The 19,732-nt window shown below is 54.8% G+C and overlaps 1 protein-coding gene across 4 annotated transcripts in view; it reads left to right on the forward strand.

The window, feature by feature from the left end:
* Positions 1-19,732, forward strand: part of PC (pyruvate carboxylase) — a 239,134-nt gene that overhangs the window by 185,005 nt on the left and 34,397 nt on the right. For all 4 annotated transcript variants that reach the window (XM_030568620.1, XM_030568617.1, XM_030568618.1 and 1 more), the window contains one exon: positions 9,606-9,788. In XM_030568620.1, the coding sequence (XP_030424480.1) occupies positions 9,606-9,788 (183 nt within the window). The remainder of the gene's footprint in view (positions 1-9,605; positions 9,789-19,732) is intronic.

Here is a 19,732-nt window from a genome sequence, read left to right on the forward strand (position 1 = left end):
CAATGCGCAGCACAGTGGGTCCTTGATCTCGGTGGGGCCTCTAAGCGCTACTGTAATACAGTGGTCTCCAAAGTGGGGTGCATAAGAGGATCCTTTGGGGTGCGTGGCAGGAAGAGCGGCTCTTTTTTTGCTTGGGGCAGCAAAAATGGTAGAGCCGGCCCTGCGGCGCAGCAGGGGGTGCGTGCTCAACATTTTTTTACTGATAGGGCTGCACAATCAAAAAAGTTTGGAGACCACTGCTGTAATACACCTAATAGCAGCAGGGTACATTTTCCCCATGAACTCATGGCTGTGGCTTTTAATAGTAGCTATTATAAGCATCTAATTTTGATGAAAAACAGGTTTATGAAGAGATGAAGCCAAGCTCTTAGCTGAGGTTTCAGGTGATGGATCCCAGGCTGGAGCAGCTGTATTTATAGCCCAGTAACTAACCTGTGCAGAGAGGGTTCCTGGCCAATTGACCATTAATCATTAAGGCACATTTGTAATTTGCACACACACAGCGAGGTTAAGGTAAGGAGGGGTGTTAATAAATATCCATTACTTGGGAACACCATCACTGGAGCGCTGCAGGGCAGACAGTGTGTTCTAGTGCATTGGGTGCTGGGCAGGGTGCCAGGACACCTGAGCTGTATTCCTGGCTGTGCTGCTGATCTATTGTATTGGGGCGCAGGATGCCTGGGTTCCATTCCTGGCTGTGCCGCTGATCTATTGTATTGGGGCACAGGACGCCTGGGTTCCATTCCTGGCTGTGCCGCTGATCTATTGTATTGGGGCGCAGGACGCCTGGGTTCCATTCCTGGCTGTGCCGCTGATCTATTGTATTGGGGCACAGGACGCCTGGGTTCCATTCCTGGCTGTGCCGCTGATCTATTGTATTGGGGCGCAGGATGCCTGGGTTCCATTCCTGGCTGTGCCGCTGATTTATTGTATTGGGGCACAGGACGCCGGGGTTCCATTCCTGGCTGTGCCGCTGATCTGCGCCCCAACACAATAGGATGCCTGGGTTCCATTCCTGACTGTGCTGCTGATCTATTATGTTGGGGCACAGGACCCCTGGGTTCCATTCCTGGCTGTGCCACTGATCTAGTATGTTGGGGCGCAGGACGCCTGGGTTCCATTCCCGGCTGTGCTGCTGATCCAGTATGTTGGGGCACAGGACGCCTGGGTTCCATTCCTGGCTGTGCCGCTGATCTAGTATTTTGGGGCACAGGATGCCTGGGAAGGGACCTGCCAATACACTGGTTAACAATAAGCCAGTGGCAGAGCCAGAGCTAGAACCCAGACATCCTGCAACCCACTGCAATGCCCCCAGACCACACTGGCCACAGCCTCCCAGCAGGTTAAGCCAGAGCCGCTGTCTATCCCACAAACACACTGTAACCTTTCCCGCCCCCACCCCCGCTGAACTGTGGGAGCAGGGCTGTCTCATGCCATCATCCCAGCCTTCTGTTCACACCCAGGGGCACCCTCCCTGCCCTGCTTTTCCCTGCCCCAGCGCCCAGCCCTCCCAGCTCCCTCGGAGCAGTGTGAACTGAGCACCTTCCTTGTGCATCTGTCTCCCTGCAATTCCCCAGCCCAGCTGCTCCTATGAATGAGGGTGCTGCACCCCAGCCTGTTAGCTGTTGAGCAAGGGATGCTAGGCCTGGCTGGTAGCTTTAATCAGTCCTCCCCTCCACCCCCCAGGCCAGGAGAGAGTGCAGCAAAGAGACATGGAGGACCCCTGTAACCATGCCCCACACCTGGAGGGGAAAAGGGGTCTCCTCTCTCCTTCTGCCCCCCCCCCCAGCAGCAGAGATTCCCCCCAAGAGTCACTCTGGGCATGGAGACACATGGATCCCCTGTGACTCCTACCGTCTTGCCACCTCCCTGTGCTGTGGCCATGGCCTACTCCTGCCGTGGTCCCCTCAGCCCCACAGCTGCAGCAATCCCTTCCCTTTGAAATTCACTTCCCCACAAGTTGTATATCTCTGCTTGGGTTGGGGAAGGCTGCCTCACACACAGAGCTGCCCTGCTAGGGTGGGGCTCCCACGGACCCCTGGAGCAACAGGGCTAGGAGTTCACATCCTATTGAGATACCCAGGGCAGCTCCCCACTCTTGGAGCAATGGGCTCAGGCTCTCTGCAGCCTCAGGCAGTGTTGCTGTGTCAGTTACATTCGGAGCAGCTTCCACCCCCCTCAGAGCGATGGGCTCAGGCCCTCTGCAGCCTCAGGCAGTGCCGCTGTGTCAGTTACATTCGGAGCAGCTTCCCCCCCTCTCAGAGCGATGGGCTCAGGCCCTCTGCAGATTCAGGCAGTGTTGCTGTGTCAGTTACATTCGGGGCAGCTTCCCCCCCTCTCGGAGCGATGGACTCAGGCCCTCTGCAGCCTCAGGCAGTGCCGCTGTGTCAGTTACATTCGGAGCAGCTTCCCCCCCTCTCAGAGCGATGGGCTCAGGCTCTCTGCAGACTCAAGCTGTGTCAGTTACATTCAGGGCAGTTCCCCCATCCTAAAGCGATGGCCTCAGGCTCTCTGCAGACTCAGGCAGGCATCTCCTCATTGGGTACAGTCAGGTCCCATATTCTAGCTTTTCTCCCCAAACTTTTGGGTAAAACACTGACTTCTTTAGAATGGAAGCTGCAATTCTGGAGAATAGGTTTCTGACCCTCTTCAGTTTTAGCCTTGATTGTGCCTGTGCACCAGAGGGCAGAGTTGAGGTTATGCATGTGTCTTAAAAGGATGCTACCAAGATTAGTACCCCATTGTGCTGCGCGCTGCATGGACACACAGTGCGAGACAGGAGCACACAGTGTGAATAGACAGAGGATGGAAGGGGAAACAGGCACAGAGAGGTGAAGGAACTTGCCCAAGGTGATATGGCGAATCAGCTGTGGAGCTGGGAAGGGATCCCAGTTGTCCTGAGTGCCCAGCTCTGTGGCTGGGAGCGGAGACTGTCACAGAGAAGGGAAGGGAAGTATCGAAGGTCACACAGCAGGTCAGCAGCAGAGCTGGGAACAGAACCCATTGTTTGGTGTCCCAGCCCACCCTGCTCCAACCACTACACCCCACTCTCCTCCCAGAGCTGGGGCAGAACCCAGGAGTCCTGACTCCTATTCCAGTGTCCTAACCTGGATCTCTCAGTCTCTCCTTTGACCTCCCACACTGGCTGCCTGTCTCAGGCGCACCAGAGTAGCAGAAAGAGACTCTAGCTGGCTCTTGGTGCCGTATGTCCAAAGCCACGTAGGGGCCTTGAAGGCTGGACCCTTTGGGAGGAGGCATGCTGCATCAGGCAAGGGGAGAGGATAGCTCTGACTCGCAGGTGCTCTCCTGAGAGCCCCAGGGCAGCTGTGTGAGGGCTGAGACAGCAGCTGGCTCCCGAGGAACATATGGCCCTGGAATGCCTGTGGGCAGAATCCATCCTGCTCACATGGGATTAGCTAGCCCAAGGGCCAGCCCAGCTGGAGTGGGTGAGTGTTCCTTACTCCTTGCACCACAGCACCCCCTACTGAGCCTCCCACAGCCCCCGTCTCCCAGCCCGACGCATCAGCCTTGTGGCAGGCGTGTCGACTCAGATACCATCAGGGAGCCGCGAAGGAAAGCGAGTCAGGGCAGGTTGGCTGTGGGAGCCCTCTTTTTGGCTCAACTCCCACCCCCATGCATCCTCATGCGTGTCAGTCAAAGGGGCTGGTCCCCACAGGGCGTGAGTTTTAATAAGTACCGACGCTGTGAATATGTCTGCACAGAGACAGTGCTATTGATGGGAAGGGAATTGCTGACATGCAGGGAAGAAACAGCCCCTGTGCTCTAGACCCCACTCCCCTCCCAGAGCTGGAGGATAGAACCCAGGAGTCCTGGCTTCCAGCCCCTCTGCTTCAACTGCTAGACACCACGCCCCTGCCAGAGCTGGGACAGAACCCAGGAGTCCTGGATCCCCGTTCAGCACTGTCTGCCACAAGGCCATCCTGCCTCTCACTGCTCGGCATCACTGACCCCTCTCACACAGCTGACTGGGGACCAGAGGAAGTTAATTATCTCTTCATTTTCTTGCTGAGAGAAATAATTGGCAGGGTGCTGGCATGAGCCTGGCAGAGTAAATCTACCCCCCAGCCCTCCACACCACACCCACCCCATGTACAGGCTGCAGGGAAGGTGAAAGACGTGGGAATGTCAGCCCTTCTCCTTCACCCATGGCAGAATGCACTCCATGGAGGAGAGCCCCCGGTAACTCTCTTGCTAGCACCGCAGGGACCAGGAGACAGGCAAGCCGCTGTGCAGGGATTTGTGGGTGGGTCTCTGTTCCCCTCTCGCCAGGGCCGGCTCCAGGGGTTTTGCCGCCCCAAGCAGCCAAAAAAAAAAATAAATAAAGGTACGATCGCGATCTGTGGCAATTCAGCGGGAGGTTCTTCGCTCCGAGCGGGAGTGAGGGACTCTCCGCCAAATTGCCACCTAATACCTGAAAGTGCCGCCCCGCTCAGGAGTGGCCACCCCAAGCACCTGCTTGATAAGTTGGTGCCTAGAGCCGGTCCTGCCTCTCACGACCACTGAGAAAGCTCAGAGGGTCCCTGCCAGAACTAGAATCTATATCTCAGGGAGTTACTTATTCACCACACAGCCAGCTGGTGCTTGAACACCATGGGGAACTAGAACAGAGAGAGCGGGGCCTAGAAGGAGAGAGCAGGGCCTAGAACCCACAAGCCCCGCACGGAGAGAGCAGCGCCTACCACCCGCAACCCCTGCATGGAGAGAGCAGGGCCTAGAACCCGCAACCCATGTACGGAGAGAGCAGGGACTAGAACCCGCGACCCCTGCACGGAGAGAGCAGGGACTAGAACCCGCGACCCCCGCACGGAGAGAGCGGGGCCTAGAACCCACAAACCCCGCATGGGGAGAGCGGGGCCTAGAACCCGCAACCCCTGCATGGAGAGAGCAGAGACTAGAACCTGCGGACCCCACATGGAGAGAGCAGGGCCTAGAAGGAGAGAGTGGGGCCTAGAACCCGCAACCCCTGCATGGAGAGAGCAGGGACTAGAACCTGTGATCCCTGCACGGAGAGAGCAGGGACTAGAACCTGTGATCCCTGCACGGAGAGAGCAGGGACTAGAAGCTGCAACCCCCGCACGGAGGAAGCAGGGCCTAAAACCCGCAACCCACCCACGGAGAGAGTGGGGCCTAGAACCCGCGACCCCTGCACAGAGAAAGCAGGGACTAGAACCCGCAACCCCCACACGGAGAGAGCAGGGACTAGAACCCGCAACCCCCACACGGAGAGAGCAGGGACTAGAACCCGCAACCCTCTCACGGAGAGAGCGGGGCCTAGAAGGAGAGAGCAGGGACTAGAACCCGTGACCCCTGCACAGAGAGAGCAGGGGCTAGAACCCACGACCCCCGCACGGAGAGAGCAGGGACTAGAACCCGCAACCCACACACAGAGAGAGCAGGGACTAGAACCCACGACCCCCACACGGAGAGAGCAGGGACTAGAACCCGCAACCCACACACAGAGAGAGCAGGGACTAGAACCATGACCCCCGCACGGAGAGAGCAGGGACTAGAACCCGCAACCCACACACACAGAGAGCAGGGACTAGAACCCACGACCCCCACACGGAGAGAGCAGGGACTAGAACCCACAACCCACACACAGAGAGAATGGGCCTTAGAACCCATAAACCACCAAAGGAGAGAGCAGGGCCTAGACCCCTTGTCCATTAGCCCCACAGCCACTTGAACCCAAAGTGATCCCTTAGCCAGTGCAATAAAAGGTCTCTTACTCACTTTTTTAGAGCAGGGATGGAAGCCAGAACTCCTGGATTCTATCCCCAGCGTTGGCAGTGGTGTGGGGTCTAGTGGGTGGAGCAAGTGGGGCAGGGTGTCTGGACTCCTGCATTCTGTTCCCAGGGCAGCTCACCTGCTTGGAGAGATCGGCTCAGGCTCTCTGAAGACTCAGGCAGGCGTCAGTCACGAGTTCCAGCTTTTGTGCCCAACCAAAAGGGTTAGAAACCCGTTTTATTTTTCAATGGAAGCTGCAATCTGCCACAGTTACGTCACTGTGCTGGCACTCTGAGCTCAGGCCAGCCTTGCACACGGCCCCGTGCTGCACCCCACTGGGGAGAGTTGGGAAGATCTCTCACAAGCTGCTGCGGTCAGAGCCAGAAGCCCCCTGGGAGCTAGATGTTTGCACTGCATCTGATTTAACTTTCACCCTGTGTCATCCCATGTCAGGTTGTTGTGATGGCAACCTGACAGCTGTCAATCACGGGCAGGGAATGACAGGAGCCTGTCTGAAGTTGCACTTTAACCCCTTGGCTGCCAGCAGACTCTGCAGGCATCTCACCTTGGGTTATTGCCTCAGTTTTAGAATCGGGGCCGGGGGAGGATGGAAGGGATCACAGTTCCAGGACTCCTGGGTTCTAGCCCCATCTCTGAGATCTAGCGGATAGAGCAGGGGGGGCTGGGAGTCCTGCTAACAGTGGAACTAAATTAGTACAATAGACCTGCGATTGGACTGGATCCAGGGAAAGACCTTGGATCCCTTTCTACGCACCCCTGACCCAGCCAGTCCTCCTCTGTAAGGTGTGGAAAGGCTCCTCCACTATAGAAACAAGCAAACAGCTTTAATCCTCCTCTGACAAGGAGCCCAATTAAGGAGCATTTGTAAGCAACCCTCCCAGCTTCATCCTTGTTTATTGTTCTGATTTATTAGCTTCATTAGCAGCAAAAGGGAGAGGCCGGAGGTTGCTGGGGCATGAATTATTCCAGCTGCTAGACATGCTGCCCCGGAATCCAAGAAGTTCCTATACAAAATCCCTCCCTTGCTTTCAGTAGGAGAAATCCCAAAGACCCAACAAGTCATTTCACATCACCACAACTCATCCTGCACAATAGGGGCCCTGATCTTGGTCGGGGTCTGCACAGCGCCCAGCACAATGGGGCCTTGATCTCAGTCAGGGTCTGCACAGCGCTCGGAACAATGGGGTCCTGATCTCAGTTGGGGTCTGCGCAGAGCCCGGCACAATGGGGCCTTGACCTCGGTCGGGGTCTGCGCAGCGCCCAGAACAATGGGGCCCTGATCTCGGTCAGGGTCTGTGCAGCGCCCGGCACAATGGGGCCTTGATCTCAGTCGGGGTCTGCACAGCACCCGGAACAATGGGGCCCTGATCTCGGTCGGGGTCTGCGCAGCGCCCGGCACAATGGGGCCTTGATCTCAGTCGGGGTCTGCACAGCGCCCAGAACAATGGGGCTCTGATCTCGGTCAGGGTCTGTGCAGCGCCCGGCACAATGGGGCCTTGATCTCGGTCGGGGTCTGCACAGCACCCGGAACAATGGGGCCCTGATCTCGGTCGGGGTCTGCGCAGCGCCCGGCACAATGGGGCCTTGATCTCAGTCGGGGTCTGCACAGCGCCCAGAACAATGGGGCCCTGATCTCGGTCAGGGTCTGTGCAACGCCCGGCACAATGGGGCCTTGATCTCGGTCGGGGTCTGTGCAGTGCCTGGCACAATGGAGCCTTGAGCTCAGTCGGGGTCTGCGCAGCACCCAGAACAATGGGGCCTTGATCTTGGTCGGGGTCTGCGCAGAGCCCGGAACAATGGGGCCCTGATCTCGGTCGGGGTCTGCGCAGAGCCCGGAACAATGGGGCCTTGATCTCAGTCGGGGTCTGCGCAGCTCCCAGAACAATGGGGCCCTGATCTCGGTCGGGGTCTGTGCAGAGCCCGGAACAATGGGGCCCTGATCTCGGTCGGGGTCTGTGCAGTGCCCTGCACAATGGGGCCTTGAGCTCGGTCAGGGTCTGCGCAGTGCCCGGTACAATGGGGCCCTGATCTCAGTCGGGGTCTGTGCAGTGCCTGGCACAACAGGGCAGTGGTGAGAAACATTTTCCTGGAGAATACCCAACCTTCTGGAATATTTCCATGAGAAAAAAAATTTTCTGCAGGAATCCCAGTATGAGAAATGCTTGTTTTTTTCCTTCCCCCTTCACATTTATTAAAAATCATTTTCCTTCTTTTTTCCAACAAGAGGCAAATTAAAAAGGGGAGTGAACTCCTGTTTTACTTAGATTGGAAGCTCCTTGGGACAGGACCATCTTTGTCCGGTGTCTGTACTGCACCTAGCACAGTGGCGGGGGGAGGATTCGGTCCATGGCATCACTGCAATACAAACTATAATATTAAGTCAAGGCGGCTGGAAAATGTTGTCCAAACCCGAGCTTTCCTGCAGCAAAATGTCCATTTCAACCAAGCTTCATTTCTCAAGAAGAAAATTTCTTGTGTGAATAATATCTGCAGCTTTAATAAATTGTCCCTTCTAACCTCTCTTAAAATCACTGCTAAAAAGGAAAGACTCTGTCCCCCAATTCCCCACTTCCCTGCATCCCCCACCCTGGGAGCAGATTGGAGCCAGCACCCCCTGGAGAGGAAAGACCCAGTGTCCAATTCCCCACATCCCTGAGCTAGCCAATCCCTGCACACTGGGGCCAAATCGGAGTCAGTGCCCCCTAGAAGGAAAAGGCCCCATATCATATTCCCCCTCACCCCACCCCTGTCTGATGCAGACCCCATTTTGCCCCCTGAGCCAGCCAGTTCCCCCAATCTAGTGACATGCTTTGGGGGATGAGGGGGCACTTCCGTGTTCTCCATAAGCTTTCATGAGCAACTGTTTCTGGAGACTGGGTTTGAAGGTCCAGTGATGTGATCCAGGCTGGCAAATGCTGTGGCTGTGCTGTGTGTGTCTAAAGGGGCACTGTCGGGTCGACTTAGCTTCCCCCTGAGTCTGAGCATGATTGAAACGTCACCATGCATATAGATCTGTGTTTTGTGTTCTTTTCATCCTCCCACTGTAAACAGTGTTTTCTTTGGTGTTCCACAGGGGAATTTTCAAACTGAACCTTCTCCCAGCCTCAGACCAGGGCTTCAGACTAAAAAATGAAACTGACTAGAAATACAAATTGAAACTGACTGGTCTGGTTGCACTGCCCAAACTGAGCATCAAAAAAGGCAACGAGCAGCACTAACAAAGGAAAGATCATTTGTTCTGATTGTTTATATTACTGTAGCACCTGGAGGACCCCACTGAGTGCCTGGCAGAATGGGGGCACTGATCTCAGTTGGGGTCTGTGCAGCGCCTGGCACAGCAGGGGCCCTGATCTCAGTCAGGGTCTGTGCAGCGCCTGGTACAATGGGGCCCTGATCTCAGTTGGGGTCTGTGCAGCGCCTGGCACACTGGGGGTCCTGATCTTGGTTGGGGTCTGTGCAGCGCCTGGCACAATGGGGGCCCTGATCTCGGTTGGGGTCTGTGCAGCGCCTAGTACAATGGGGCCCTGATCTCGGTTGGGGTCTATGCAGCGCCTGGCACAATGGGGGCCTTGATCTCGGTTGGGGTCTGTGCAGCACCTGCACAATGAGGACCATCATCTCAGTCTGGGTCTGTGCAGTGCCAGGCATGGGGGGGATCCTGATCTCAGTTGGGGTCTGTGCAGCACCTAGCAATTGGGATCCCAGTTTCAGTGGGGTCTGTTCTACCCCATCATAACACTGCCCCATCTGAATTGCTGCTACCATAGCATTTGTAATGAGAGAGCAGGATCAGGGCCATAACCTCATGCTTCTTTTCTCCTGTATCCCTCGTGCAGGTTTTCCGAAGCGGTGAGGGCATGGGTATCCGTCTGGACAGCGCCTCCGCCTTCCAGGGGGCTGTCATCTCTCCTCACTATGATTCCTTGCTGGTCAAGGTGATTGCCCATGGGAAGGACCATCCCACGGCTGCCTCCAAGATGAGCCGAGCCCTGGCCGAGTTCCGCATCCGAGGTGTCAAGGTAGGAGAGGCTGAGTGACCCCTGATGAATTTCGCAGGGGCCTCTGCTGGGGATTGTGGGCAGGAGCCAGTAGGGAGTGTTCTGGTGTGGTGGAGGAGCAGAGTGGGGAGGGAAGGGGATTCTGCAGCCTGCAGTGTGGGCTGCATCCTCCGGTGGTGTGCAATTAGTGCTTCTGGCTTTGGGGATGTATTAATTTCATTTTCAGGATTTATTTTTATCAATTTTTGAGTTTTATGCAGCTGTCCAAAAAAATTTTCAGGGCTTCCTCTATGGATATACTGTGATGAGTAATGTATATTGTGTAAACTACTCATTACAGTAGAATATACAGTGATGGGTAATCGCCATGTAATATTCCCTAGTGCGCGTTAAGGTAGTACTGTTTCAAACTGCACTACTTTAAAGCACACTTGGGAACCTTTCGTGCACACCAGCAGGGTCTACATGGACCAATTAATGCGCGAGACAATAGTTCTTTTTAGAAATTACCTCCCCGTAGTCTGTGTTAACTGCTCTGTGTAGACAAGCCCTTAGATACAAGTAACCATTTCTGGTGATTTTCCAGTGTTTATTGGATAAACACTGATTTCTCTCCCCCTTTTGTTTTCTTTTCGTTTGTATCGTGGTGTTTTATTGATTTTTAAACCTAAAATCTGAAGTCCTTATATGTAAATTGCATCCCCCAGTGGTGGCAGATGGTACTGCACTCAGCAGTGGTCAATGCCACCCCTGATGGTAGCAGGAAGTAATACACCCTGCAGTACTTAATCAACCCTCAAGCTCTGGCAGGAAGTAACTACACTACACCCTGCAGTGGTCAATGCATCCCCCAGTGGTGGCAGGAGGTACTACACCCTGCCTCCCCCCGGTGGTAGCCAGAGGTACTACATCCTGCATGCCCTGATTGTAGCCAGAGGTATTACACGCTGCAGTAGAGTGGGGCAGAGCTGAATCAGCCCCATCCCTGCCTGTGTTCCCTGGCCCGATCCTCTTCCCTCCCACTGCATGCAGACCATGTGCTTCAGAATCTCTCCTGGTGACCTCTGGGTATAATGCAACCTCTAAGGGGTAGAGGCAGACAAGGTCCCCAATGCTGGCAAGAGGTTCTGCACCCTGCATTCCAGCCAAACAATGCAGCCCACAGTGGCAGTAGGAATCACTGCACTTTCAAGCTCTCCCCCACCCACCCCCCACATCAATTGTGATATTAGTGGTGGGTCAGAGGCGGCCCTGCACTGCCTGTCAGTCAGACAATCCCTCCCTCGGGCTTGGTGTGGGCTAGTTCCAGCGCTGCTTGTTCTGACAAGATAGCAGCATATGATGCTGGTCATGGTGGTGTTTAGGAGAGCCAGCTGGTGGCCTTCTGTTTGGTGTGCAGAGGGAGAGAGGCCATTGCTCAAGTATCGGCTGGAGGGGCAGGGCACCACCGCAGAGCTGGAGGTTTGCTGTGATTACAGGGGTGGTGTCCCTGGGGGGATGTCTTCATTAGCTTAGGCTGTCAACAGGTTGGCATTACCTACAGAAAAGCCAGCGGCCCTCACCCCATCTCCATCATCCCCAAGGAGAGGGGCCTAAATTAACTCTGACCTTTGGGCTGATCCTGACCCCACTCTCTGGAGTGGGATTGGGACCCCAGAATGGTGGAGGATCAGCCCTCGTTGAGTATGGTTTTATTCAGGTGTCGGTGTGGGGCTCTCTTCCTGTTTATGGGGCATCTAATAGGTGGGTGAATAAAGGTGCCTCCCTCTTGGTCAGTTACCTCATTGCTGTCTCTTGCCCCCTGTGGCTGGAGAGCATTAGTTCCAGGTATTTAGGGCAGCCCCATTCTTTCAATGATGTTTGGGCCCAAGGCCTGAAAGGTGGGGGGGCGGGAGTGGAGAATGGAGTGCAGACAAGCCATCTCAGTGGGCATGTCCAGTCTGATTGCTCCTTTGCACTGCTGGAGGATCCATTCCCTCACATGCTCTCTAAATAGCCTCTTTGCTCCTTGGGATCCCTGCTGTATCAGAGCAGGGGTCTGGTGGGAGAGCCACCCACCCCCATGGGGTATATGCACACCACCAGCTGCACATGAGCTCCCAGTGCGACACGGGGCTAAGAGATCTCATGAGATGCAGTGGGGGAGGGGTGGTGAGCAGGGGAATACCAAATGCGACCAGGGAGGGAATATAGCCTTTGTAGAGAGCCCAGTGGGTCACTCCAGATTGGTGCTGGGAGGGAAGCAGAATCCAACCTAACGTATCAGAGAGGCACAAAATGCTTGTGTCAGTTTGAGTGAATGAAGCATGCTGGGGAGACAGGGACTGTACCCGCTGATGTATTAACAGGGGACTCTCGCGAAGGATCAGGGAGGTATTATTACCTTTGTATGTGGCAGTGGTGCGACCGCTGCTGGAATCCTGCGTCCAGCTCTGGTGCCCACAGTTCAACAAGGAGGTTGATCAATTAGAGAGGGGTCAGGGAAGAGCGAGAATGACTAAAGGGTTGGAAAACGTCCCTTAGAATGGGAGACTCCATCTGCTTGGCATAACAAAGAGAGGGTTAAGGGGTGACTTGTCCCAGTCTGCATGAGGAACAAATATTTGAGACCGGGCTCTTCAGTCTAGCAGGCGAACGTCTAACAAGAACCCGTGGCTGGAAGTTGAAGCTGGACAAATTCAGACTGGAACTAAGGCCCAGATTTTCACCACTGAGGGGAATTAACCATGAGAACAACTTCCCAAGGGCTGGGGTGGATTTGCCATCGCTGGCAGTGTTGAAATCAAGATGGGCTGTATTTCAAAAAGCTCTGCTCTAGTTCAGCCAGGAATTAATTCAGGGCAGGCGTGTGGCCTATGTTAGGCAGGAGATCGGCTGATCACAGTCGTCTCTTCTGGCCTGCTGGTCTATGAATCCAGGGAGCAGAGGCTTCAGAAAGTGGTCCTGGTGAAACCCAGCTGACCCAGTTGTGATGCTCCCAGTATGATGTTGCACTGAGGCAGGACACAATCCTGGGGCAAATCGGCAGGGAGGTGGCATCACGTCTGTATGCAGCATCAGTGACTGGGAAGCTGCATTCAGCTCTGGGGTGCGCACTTCAAAACATCGCAGAGAAAGAGCCACAAGAACAAGCCAAGGAGTGGAAAACCCTGAGACAAGACAGGTACCTGGTTCTATTCCCAGTTCTGCCTCTAATTCAGCGTGTGACCCTGGGTACGTCCCTTCGACTCTCTATGCTCCAGTTTCCCCTCCCATACTTTTTCTGTTCTCCACAGAGGACGTCTAGTGGGTTAAAGCAAGGGGGACTGGGAGCTAGGACTCCTGGGTTCTATTCCTAGTTTAAGGAGGGAGCGGGGCCTAGCTCGGGGCTCCCATTGCATCAGCCACTGCACAGACACACAGTGAGAGACAGTCCCTGTCCTGAGGAGCTCACAGTCTGATCAGACAAAGGGACAGGTGGAGATACAGGCACAAGGCAGGAAAGTGACTTGCCCGAACAGCATGTCAGTGGCAGAGCCAGGAATAGAACCCAGGGGTTTCTGAGTGCACTTCCCACTAGCCCATGCTGTCTCTCAGTACACTCGTTTGATCCACATCACCTCTGGGATGGTTTATACCCATTTTACGCACACTGGGAAACTGAGGCACACAGAGGAGACGAGATTTGCCCAAGTTCACTAGCAGAGCTTCCCCCCAGATCTAACTGACTGGACCCCAAGCCCCACACAAGGCCACGGACAGAACCCAGGAGTCCTGACACCCAGCCTTCAACCCAGCTCTAACCAACTGGACCCCACTCCCCTCACAGGGTCAGGGACAGAACCTAGGAGTCCTGATGTCCAACCACTAGACCTTGCTTCCTCTAGCTCAGGCTTCCTCTAGCTCAGGCTCAGCCATCTTCAACAGCCCACTCTGTGTCCCCGAGACATCACCCTGGGAAGCTGGCGGGGGGGGACTGATCTCACAGGGATGATACACGTGTGCCCCCTTGCCTTGGCAGAAAAGCATGAGTCAGGCAGGCATGTTGGTGGGGGGAAGGGGGGAGATTTGAGATCTTTGTATTGAAAGATCCCTCCAGGGCAGAGAAACATCGTCCTCATGTGCCAGCTTTGCTTTAGAGAGAAATCTGTGTCCAGCACCAGGAAACCCGTCAGATCAGTGCTGGAGAAGGGGCTAGGTTGATGCCAGGCAGTGGTACGGGGGGGGGAGGGGTGCATGGGCTGCACCCCTGTGTGGGATTGATGTAACAACTGCTGAACACCCCTTTACTCACACATGCCCCCATCGGTTCCTCTAGGGAGCGGAGACTTTATTCCCCTGAGCAGTGACGGGTTGATGTACTGGTCAGGCTAGGGAACTGGTGGTCCCTGCTCAGACTGGGCCTTGGAGAGGCCATAGGCCATGACAGCACCTCCCAGCCCTGCCCTCCCATCCCTTTTGCCATGACCCTGCCCTTCTTCCATGGCCCTGTGCCATGACACCGCCCCACCCCTGTGACAAAATCCCTCCTTCAGTCAGCCCCCTCCCAGTGCCAAGCCCCCAGCCGTCCAGTGCCCACTGGCACTGCTGCTTGATGGGCAACTGGGATGGAGGAGAGGAGGGAAAAATGCATCTCCATGTGCAGTCAAGATATGGAAAGCATCCCTGCAGTTCTGTCTCCGGGTTCTGGCCCTGGCCTTGAGGAAATCTCTGCACCTCGCTTTCCCCTCCCACCCTTTGTCGTGTTATGAGCTCTCTGGGACAGGGCCTGTCTGTTGGGCCAGTGTGTGTATGATGCCAGGCCTGGGAGGCTCCAGTCTAGGACCCAGGCAGTGCCCTAATAATGGAAGCCAGAGATCTGTGATCATCCAAACAGGATCTTAACTAACACATTGCCAATGGGTTTTACACTGTTGCCCATCATCCTAGTATCTGGTCTAGCGTTTGTAGCAATGTTTCAGGATTCAGGAATGCTTGGTTGCATTCCTGTTCGTTTATTTTGCCGTGCAGCAGGGCCTTTAAATAAACGACTCCTTGGTGTTCCAGTGCCATATTGCTCAGTTCTGGGAATTCAGTTTTTATATGAGCTTGGCTTAATAAGTCTCTCTGTCTGCATATGAGCTGAGAATATATTACACTGTAGCTGGCGCGATGGGGTCAGACAGTGGGGGATTTGATATTAATTATATGCCCTTGACTCAGCTGGGGGGGAAAGAGATTCCAGGGGCCTGTAAAGGAAAATGGAGCAGGATTTTCGCTGCATGGGAATGATCCAGAGATAAATTAAAGAAAGGGCTGGCACGAGAAGAGCCTGGATTTGGCAAAGGGTTATTTTGCTGTCCCCAAGTGATGGATGGGGGTCTCGAGAGACTGAGAGAAATCACAGGCTTGGAAAGTGAAAAGGGAGCTAAATGTTCCAGATGTGGGTCTAGCCGGATTGAAGGAGGACTTGGGGAGGCAGCATAGGTTAGGACAGGAGTGGGGGAGCCAGGAGTCCTGGGTTCTATTCCTGCCACTGGAAGGAGGGTGGTGATTAGTGCAGTGGGGTGGGAAGTCAGAACTCCTGGATTCTATTCCCAGCACCAGGAGAGTGGTCTAGTGGTTTGAGCTGGGAAGGACCAGGAATCAGGCCTCCTGGCTGTACCACTGACCTGCTGTGTCACCTTGGGCAAGTCCCTTCCCCCTCTGTGCCTCAGTCTACCCCCCCACACACACTATTTGTCTGTTCAGACTGTGAGCTCTGTGGGGCAGAGATTGCCTCACACTGTGTGTCTGGGCAGGGCCCAGTACAATGAGAGTCCCGATGCTGGTGGGGATCCGTGCAGCACCTGATCTCAGGCAGGCTCTCTAGATGCTATTAACATAATTGTCGTAGGAGAGATCATGTTGTCCCATGTGTCTGGCCTGCTCAGGGGACTCTGGGGGCTGTTTCAAGCCAGGAAGGTTGTGTTGATGCTTTGTGGCAAGGCGCAGTATTTACACATGCCGCTCTGACAGCTTGTTAATTTCTCCCTCTTGCCTGGTCGCATCTGCTTAGGATTCTAGCGTGACTGGGGACACCGCGTGAATATTCAGTGCCCATTTCAGCTTTGGATAAATCCTTAGCGAAAACGATCCCCTGAGAAATCAGCCTTTTCCCTTTCCCCCAGCTAGAGAGATGCCGTTCTAGGCCCCCCGCCCCCACGTCCTGCAGCTGACCCTGCTGTTCCAGAGAAAATAGCAGGTGCTTTCTGCTTTGTGGAATTCCGTCCTTTTCCCTCTGCAAAGAGCCCAGAGTCCTCCTGGGTTTCTTAGGCTGTGTCAGGCTGCGAGGTGTTGAGGTCCTGGCGTGTAGGGACTGGACTGGGGCTCAGGACCCCCTGGTTTCTATTCTCAGCTGCAGGAGGAGAGAAAGCCACTAGACTTCACTCCCTTCCCAGAGCTAAGAATGGGACCCAGGAGTCCTGACAGTTCTCCCTACTCTAACCCACTAGATCTCACTCCCCTCCCAGAGCTGGGGCTAGAACCCAGATATCTGAACCTCCACTGTGCTCCACCCTGTGCTGTAACCATTAGATACCCCCACACACTCCCATCCCCAAGAATAGAACCCAGAAGTCGTGACAATGCCCCCCTGTGCTAATGTATCAGAGCTCACATCCCTCCCCTACTTGGGAATGGAACCCAGGAGCCTGGCTCCCAGCCCTCCCTCTGCTCTAACCACTAGCCCCCACTCCCTTCCCAAAGCTGGGAATAGAACCCCCAAGTCCTGACTTCTGATCCACTAGACCACACTTCCCCCAAGCTCCCCGGTGCATCTCTCGTATTTTGAACCCCTGGGAGTCGGTGGACTCAGTTTATAACTAGCAGAAGGCAACCAGCAGCCTAGCTCTGGAAAAGGAGGGATCCAGACACTGCATCAGCTCCCTGGCAAGCTGGTAGCACCCACCTGCGCCCCTAGGCTGTGTCGATATCATGGAGGCAGGGGATCCATCACTGGCAGGATAGGATAGGGAGGAAGGGGTTACGCTGCAACCAGGGCTTCTGTGCCTCCAGCCTCAATTACCATGTCCCCTCCCTAAAGACACCAGCTCAGGATTCCCCACACACACACACCTGGGGTTAAGAGGTCTGAGATGCCAGAAGGAACTTGCCCCATCAATTGCCCGCAGCTGGGCAAATTTGGCAACGCTGCCCGGCTCCCCGCTCCCCCTTCACAAGCCGTGGCAGCAGTGGGCTCCTCAGAACAGCCCTCCCCTCCTCCCTTGGACCTGGGGCCTCCAGAGCACGGCCTCCACTGCAGTGATACACATTTCCCAGGCTCTGGCAAGGGCCCAAATGGCACAGGGGTCAATAGCCTGGCCCAGCTCCTGTGGCTTCCAGGCAAAAGAGTTAGGGGGCGGGAGAGCATCAGCTGAAGTGTGCTCTGTGTGCCAGGCTCTGCTGTTGATTTAGGCAGCAGTAAAGGCAGGAGAGGGGGGCGCAGGGAGTCAGGCACGGCTGGCAGCTTTGCTGAGCAGTGGGCATGGGGACTAGGCTGCGGCAGGTTTCCTCTGGCATCTCAGACCCCTTAACCTCCTTTAAGGCGGGACAGGCCCAGGCAAGCAGCCCTGGGTCACCTTGACAATCTTAATTGGGAGGCAGGGTTGGCTAATGGATTGGGGACTGCAGCACACCCCAGGTTCTCTTCCTAGCTCTGGGAGGGGATAGGGTCTAGTGGGCTAAACCAGGGGGCCGGGGTCAGGATTCCTGGGTTCTCTTCCCAGCTCTGGGAGAGGATTGTCATCTAGTAATTGGTGGGGGGTTGTTTAGTCTAGCAGGGCCTCAGTTTCCCAGTTTTTATACTGGGGGTAACACCAACCTCCCAGGGGTGTTGTGACAATAAATACATTGCGGTTACGAGCTGCCCAGATACTGTAATGATGGGGCTGAATAAGGACGACGGATAGATAGATTAGAGTAGGTTGGCTGACTGATTGATTCGGGTGGGAGGTGAAACAGGCACCAAGAGGGACAGAAACTTCCCCAAGGTCAGTGGGAGAGCCTAGAATAGCTCCCAGGTGCCCTGAGTCTCAGTGTGCTGCTCTATCTACTAGCCCACACTGCCTGCTTTAAAAGTATGATCAAGAGCCAGGACACCCACCTGGCGCCTGTGCCACAGACACCTTGCTAGAGAACACAGACACACACACACCCCGGTAGTGAGATCTCTAAGACACACACCTCCATCTGGCTAGAGATTGCTTACACCTCCCCTCCCTCTGCTCCATAACTCACCCGTCTCCTCTCCCCGACAACCCATGCCATTTGTATTGTTTGTTCAGTCCATGCACTGGCACGTCCCCCGATCTGTCTTCGTCATGGTGCGGTTGGCTGGCACCATCTGGCCTGTTAGCACTAAATTACCCCTCCTCATATACCAATATGTTTTAGTTCGGGGCCGTCCCGTCCCGTGCGCCCAGTGATTTATGTCTGTCTCACTTTGCAGGCAGTTCGCAATCTGGCCGTGCCGTAGGGACTGCTTTGCCCAGGTGGGTACATAGGATGGCACTGGCAACTGGACCTATCCCCAGAACAGCAAGGGGAGACAGACTCCTCTCTGTACCCATTAAAGCCCACACCTGGCTTTCTTGTATCTTCTGAACCTCTCTAGCTTAGGAACTAGACTTCCATAAGGGAACAGGAATCAGGCCTGAGGAGGGGTTGAGTGAAAGGTACCATGGTCTAGTGGGTAGCATGGTCCAGTGGGAGTCAGGATTCCAGGGTTCCATTCCTGGTGCTGCCTGACCTGTGAGACCTTGGCTAAGTCCTGTCCCCACTCTGTGCCTCAGTTTCCCTTCCTAAACTTTGTTTAGCTATTCAGGACAGGGATTGCCTTTCACTATGTGTCTGTGCAGCACCTGGCACAGCGAGGACCTCAAGCTCGGTCGAGGTCTGTACAGCACTTGGCCGAAAGCTCATTGCAGATGACCAGAGACACACAGCCCTTGACCCCCTGTGGTCATAAAAACATACTGGGGCATTTTCCCTACCACTCGATGATTTTGGTAGCACCACTGAGATCAGGAGTCACAGGTGCTGCACCGACCCTGACTGAGATTGAGGCCCCCATGCTGCACTGGCATAGTCACTGTCCCTGCCCCCAAGAATGTATATTCTAGACAGACATGGAGCAGGAGGGGAAACAGAGGCACAAGGTCAATGGCAGAGCTAGGACTAGAATTCAGGTCAATTGCTCAATGCCTATGGACCAACCTACTGACTCACTCTGCTCCTTCATAGCCCCTGTTGAGTTTGCAGGCTGGAGTCCTGACAGCTAGTATTCTGATGCAGTCAGCAGGTGGTCCTGTTGCACATTGTCTCACAAGTTCCCAGCCTGCCAGCGGGGTCCAGTCTTTGAACAAATGCCACGTTGTTGTTAGTTTGATGGTGCTTTTCCTTCTTGTGGGGAGCTATTGCAAGCAGTTGCAGATTTTGCTCCCTGCTTGAATCCCCTTAATGAGACTCAGTGGATCCCTGGGAGTCAGGCACTGGTGTGTGGGCAGAGATATCTGAGAGAAAGGATCGTTCATGCCATGCGCAACCATTTCTGTCCCAGGACTGCTGTGTATAGTCTAAGTAAACTAGCAACACTAACCGTGTTCCCCCAAACTCCACGGATTGCTCCTTCGATGGGAAACTGACCTGCAGATTCTCTAAATGTGCTACTGCTTGGCTGTGAGGGTGCGAGATGATCGCTGGTATTTCTCTACATTTTGATGGAAGCAAGGATCAGAGCCCTATTATGCCAGGCACTGCACTGATCTGAGTCCACTCTTGACTAACGGCAGCCCCATACTGTCTACAAGCTCAGAAGAGCCCCCTGTTTTACCTCCCTCCAAGCAGATGACCATGCGAAGCAAGGTGGAAAATTGGAACATGATGTAGCTCAGGGCAAGCAGTTATGAGAGAGGTTTGGTGATGGGAAACCGGGCTGAGACCCACATGGAGTGGCTGGAATTGATTTT

Source organism: Gopherus evgoodei, chromosome 7 (assembly GCF_007399415.2).
Source record: "Gopherus evgoodei ecotype Sinaloan lineage chromosome 7, rGopEvg1_v1.p, whole genome shotgun sequence".
NCBI lineage: Eukaryota > Metazoa > Chordata > Testudines > Testudinidae > Gopherus > Gopherus evgoodei.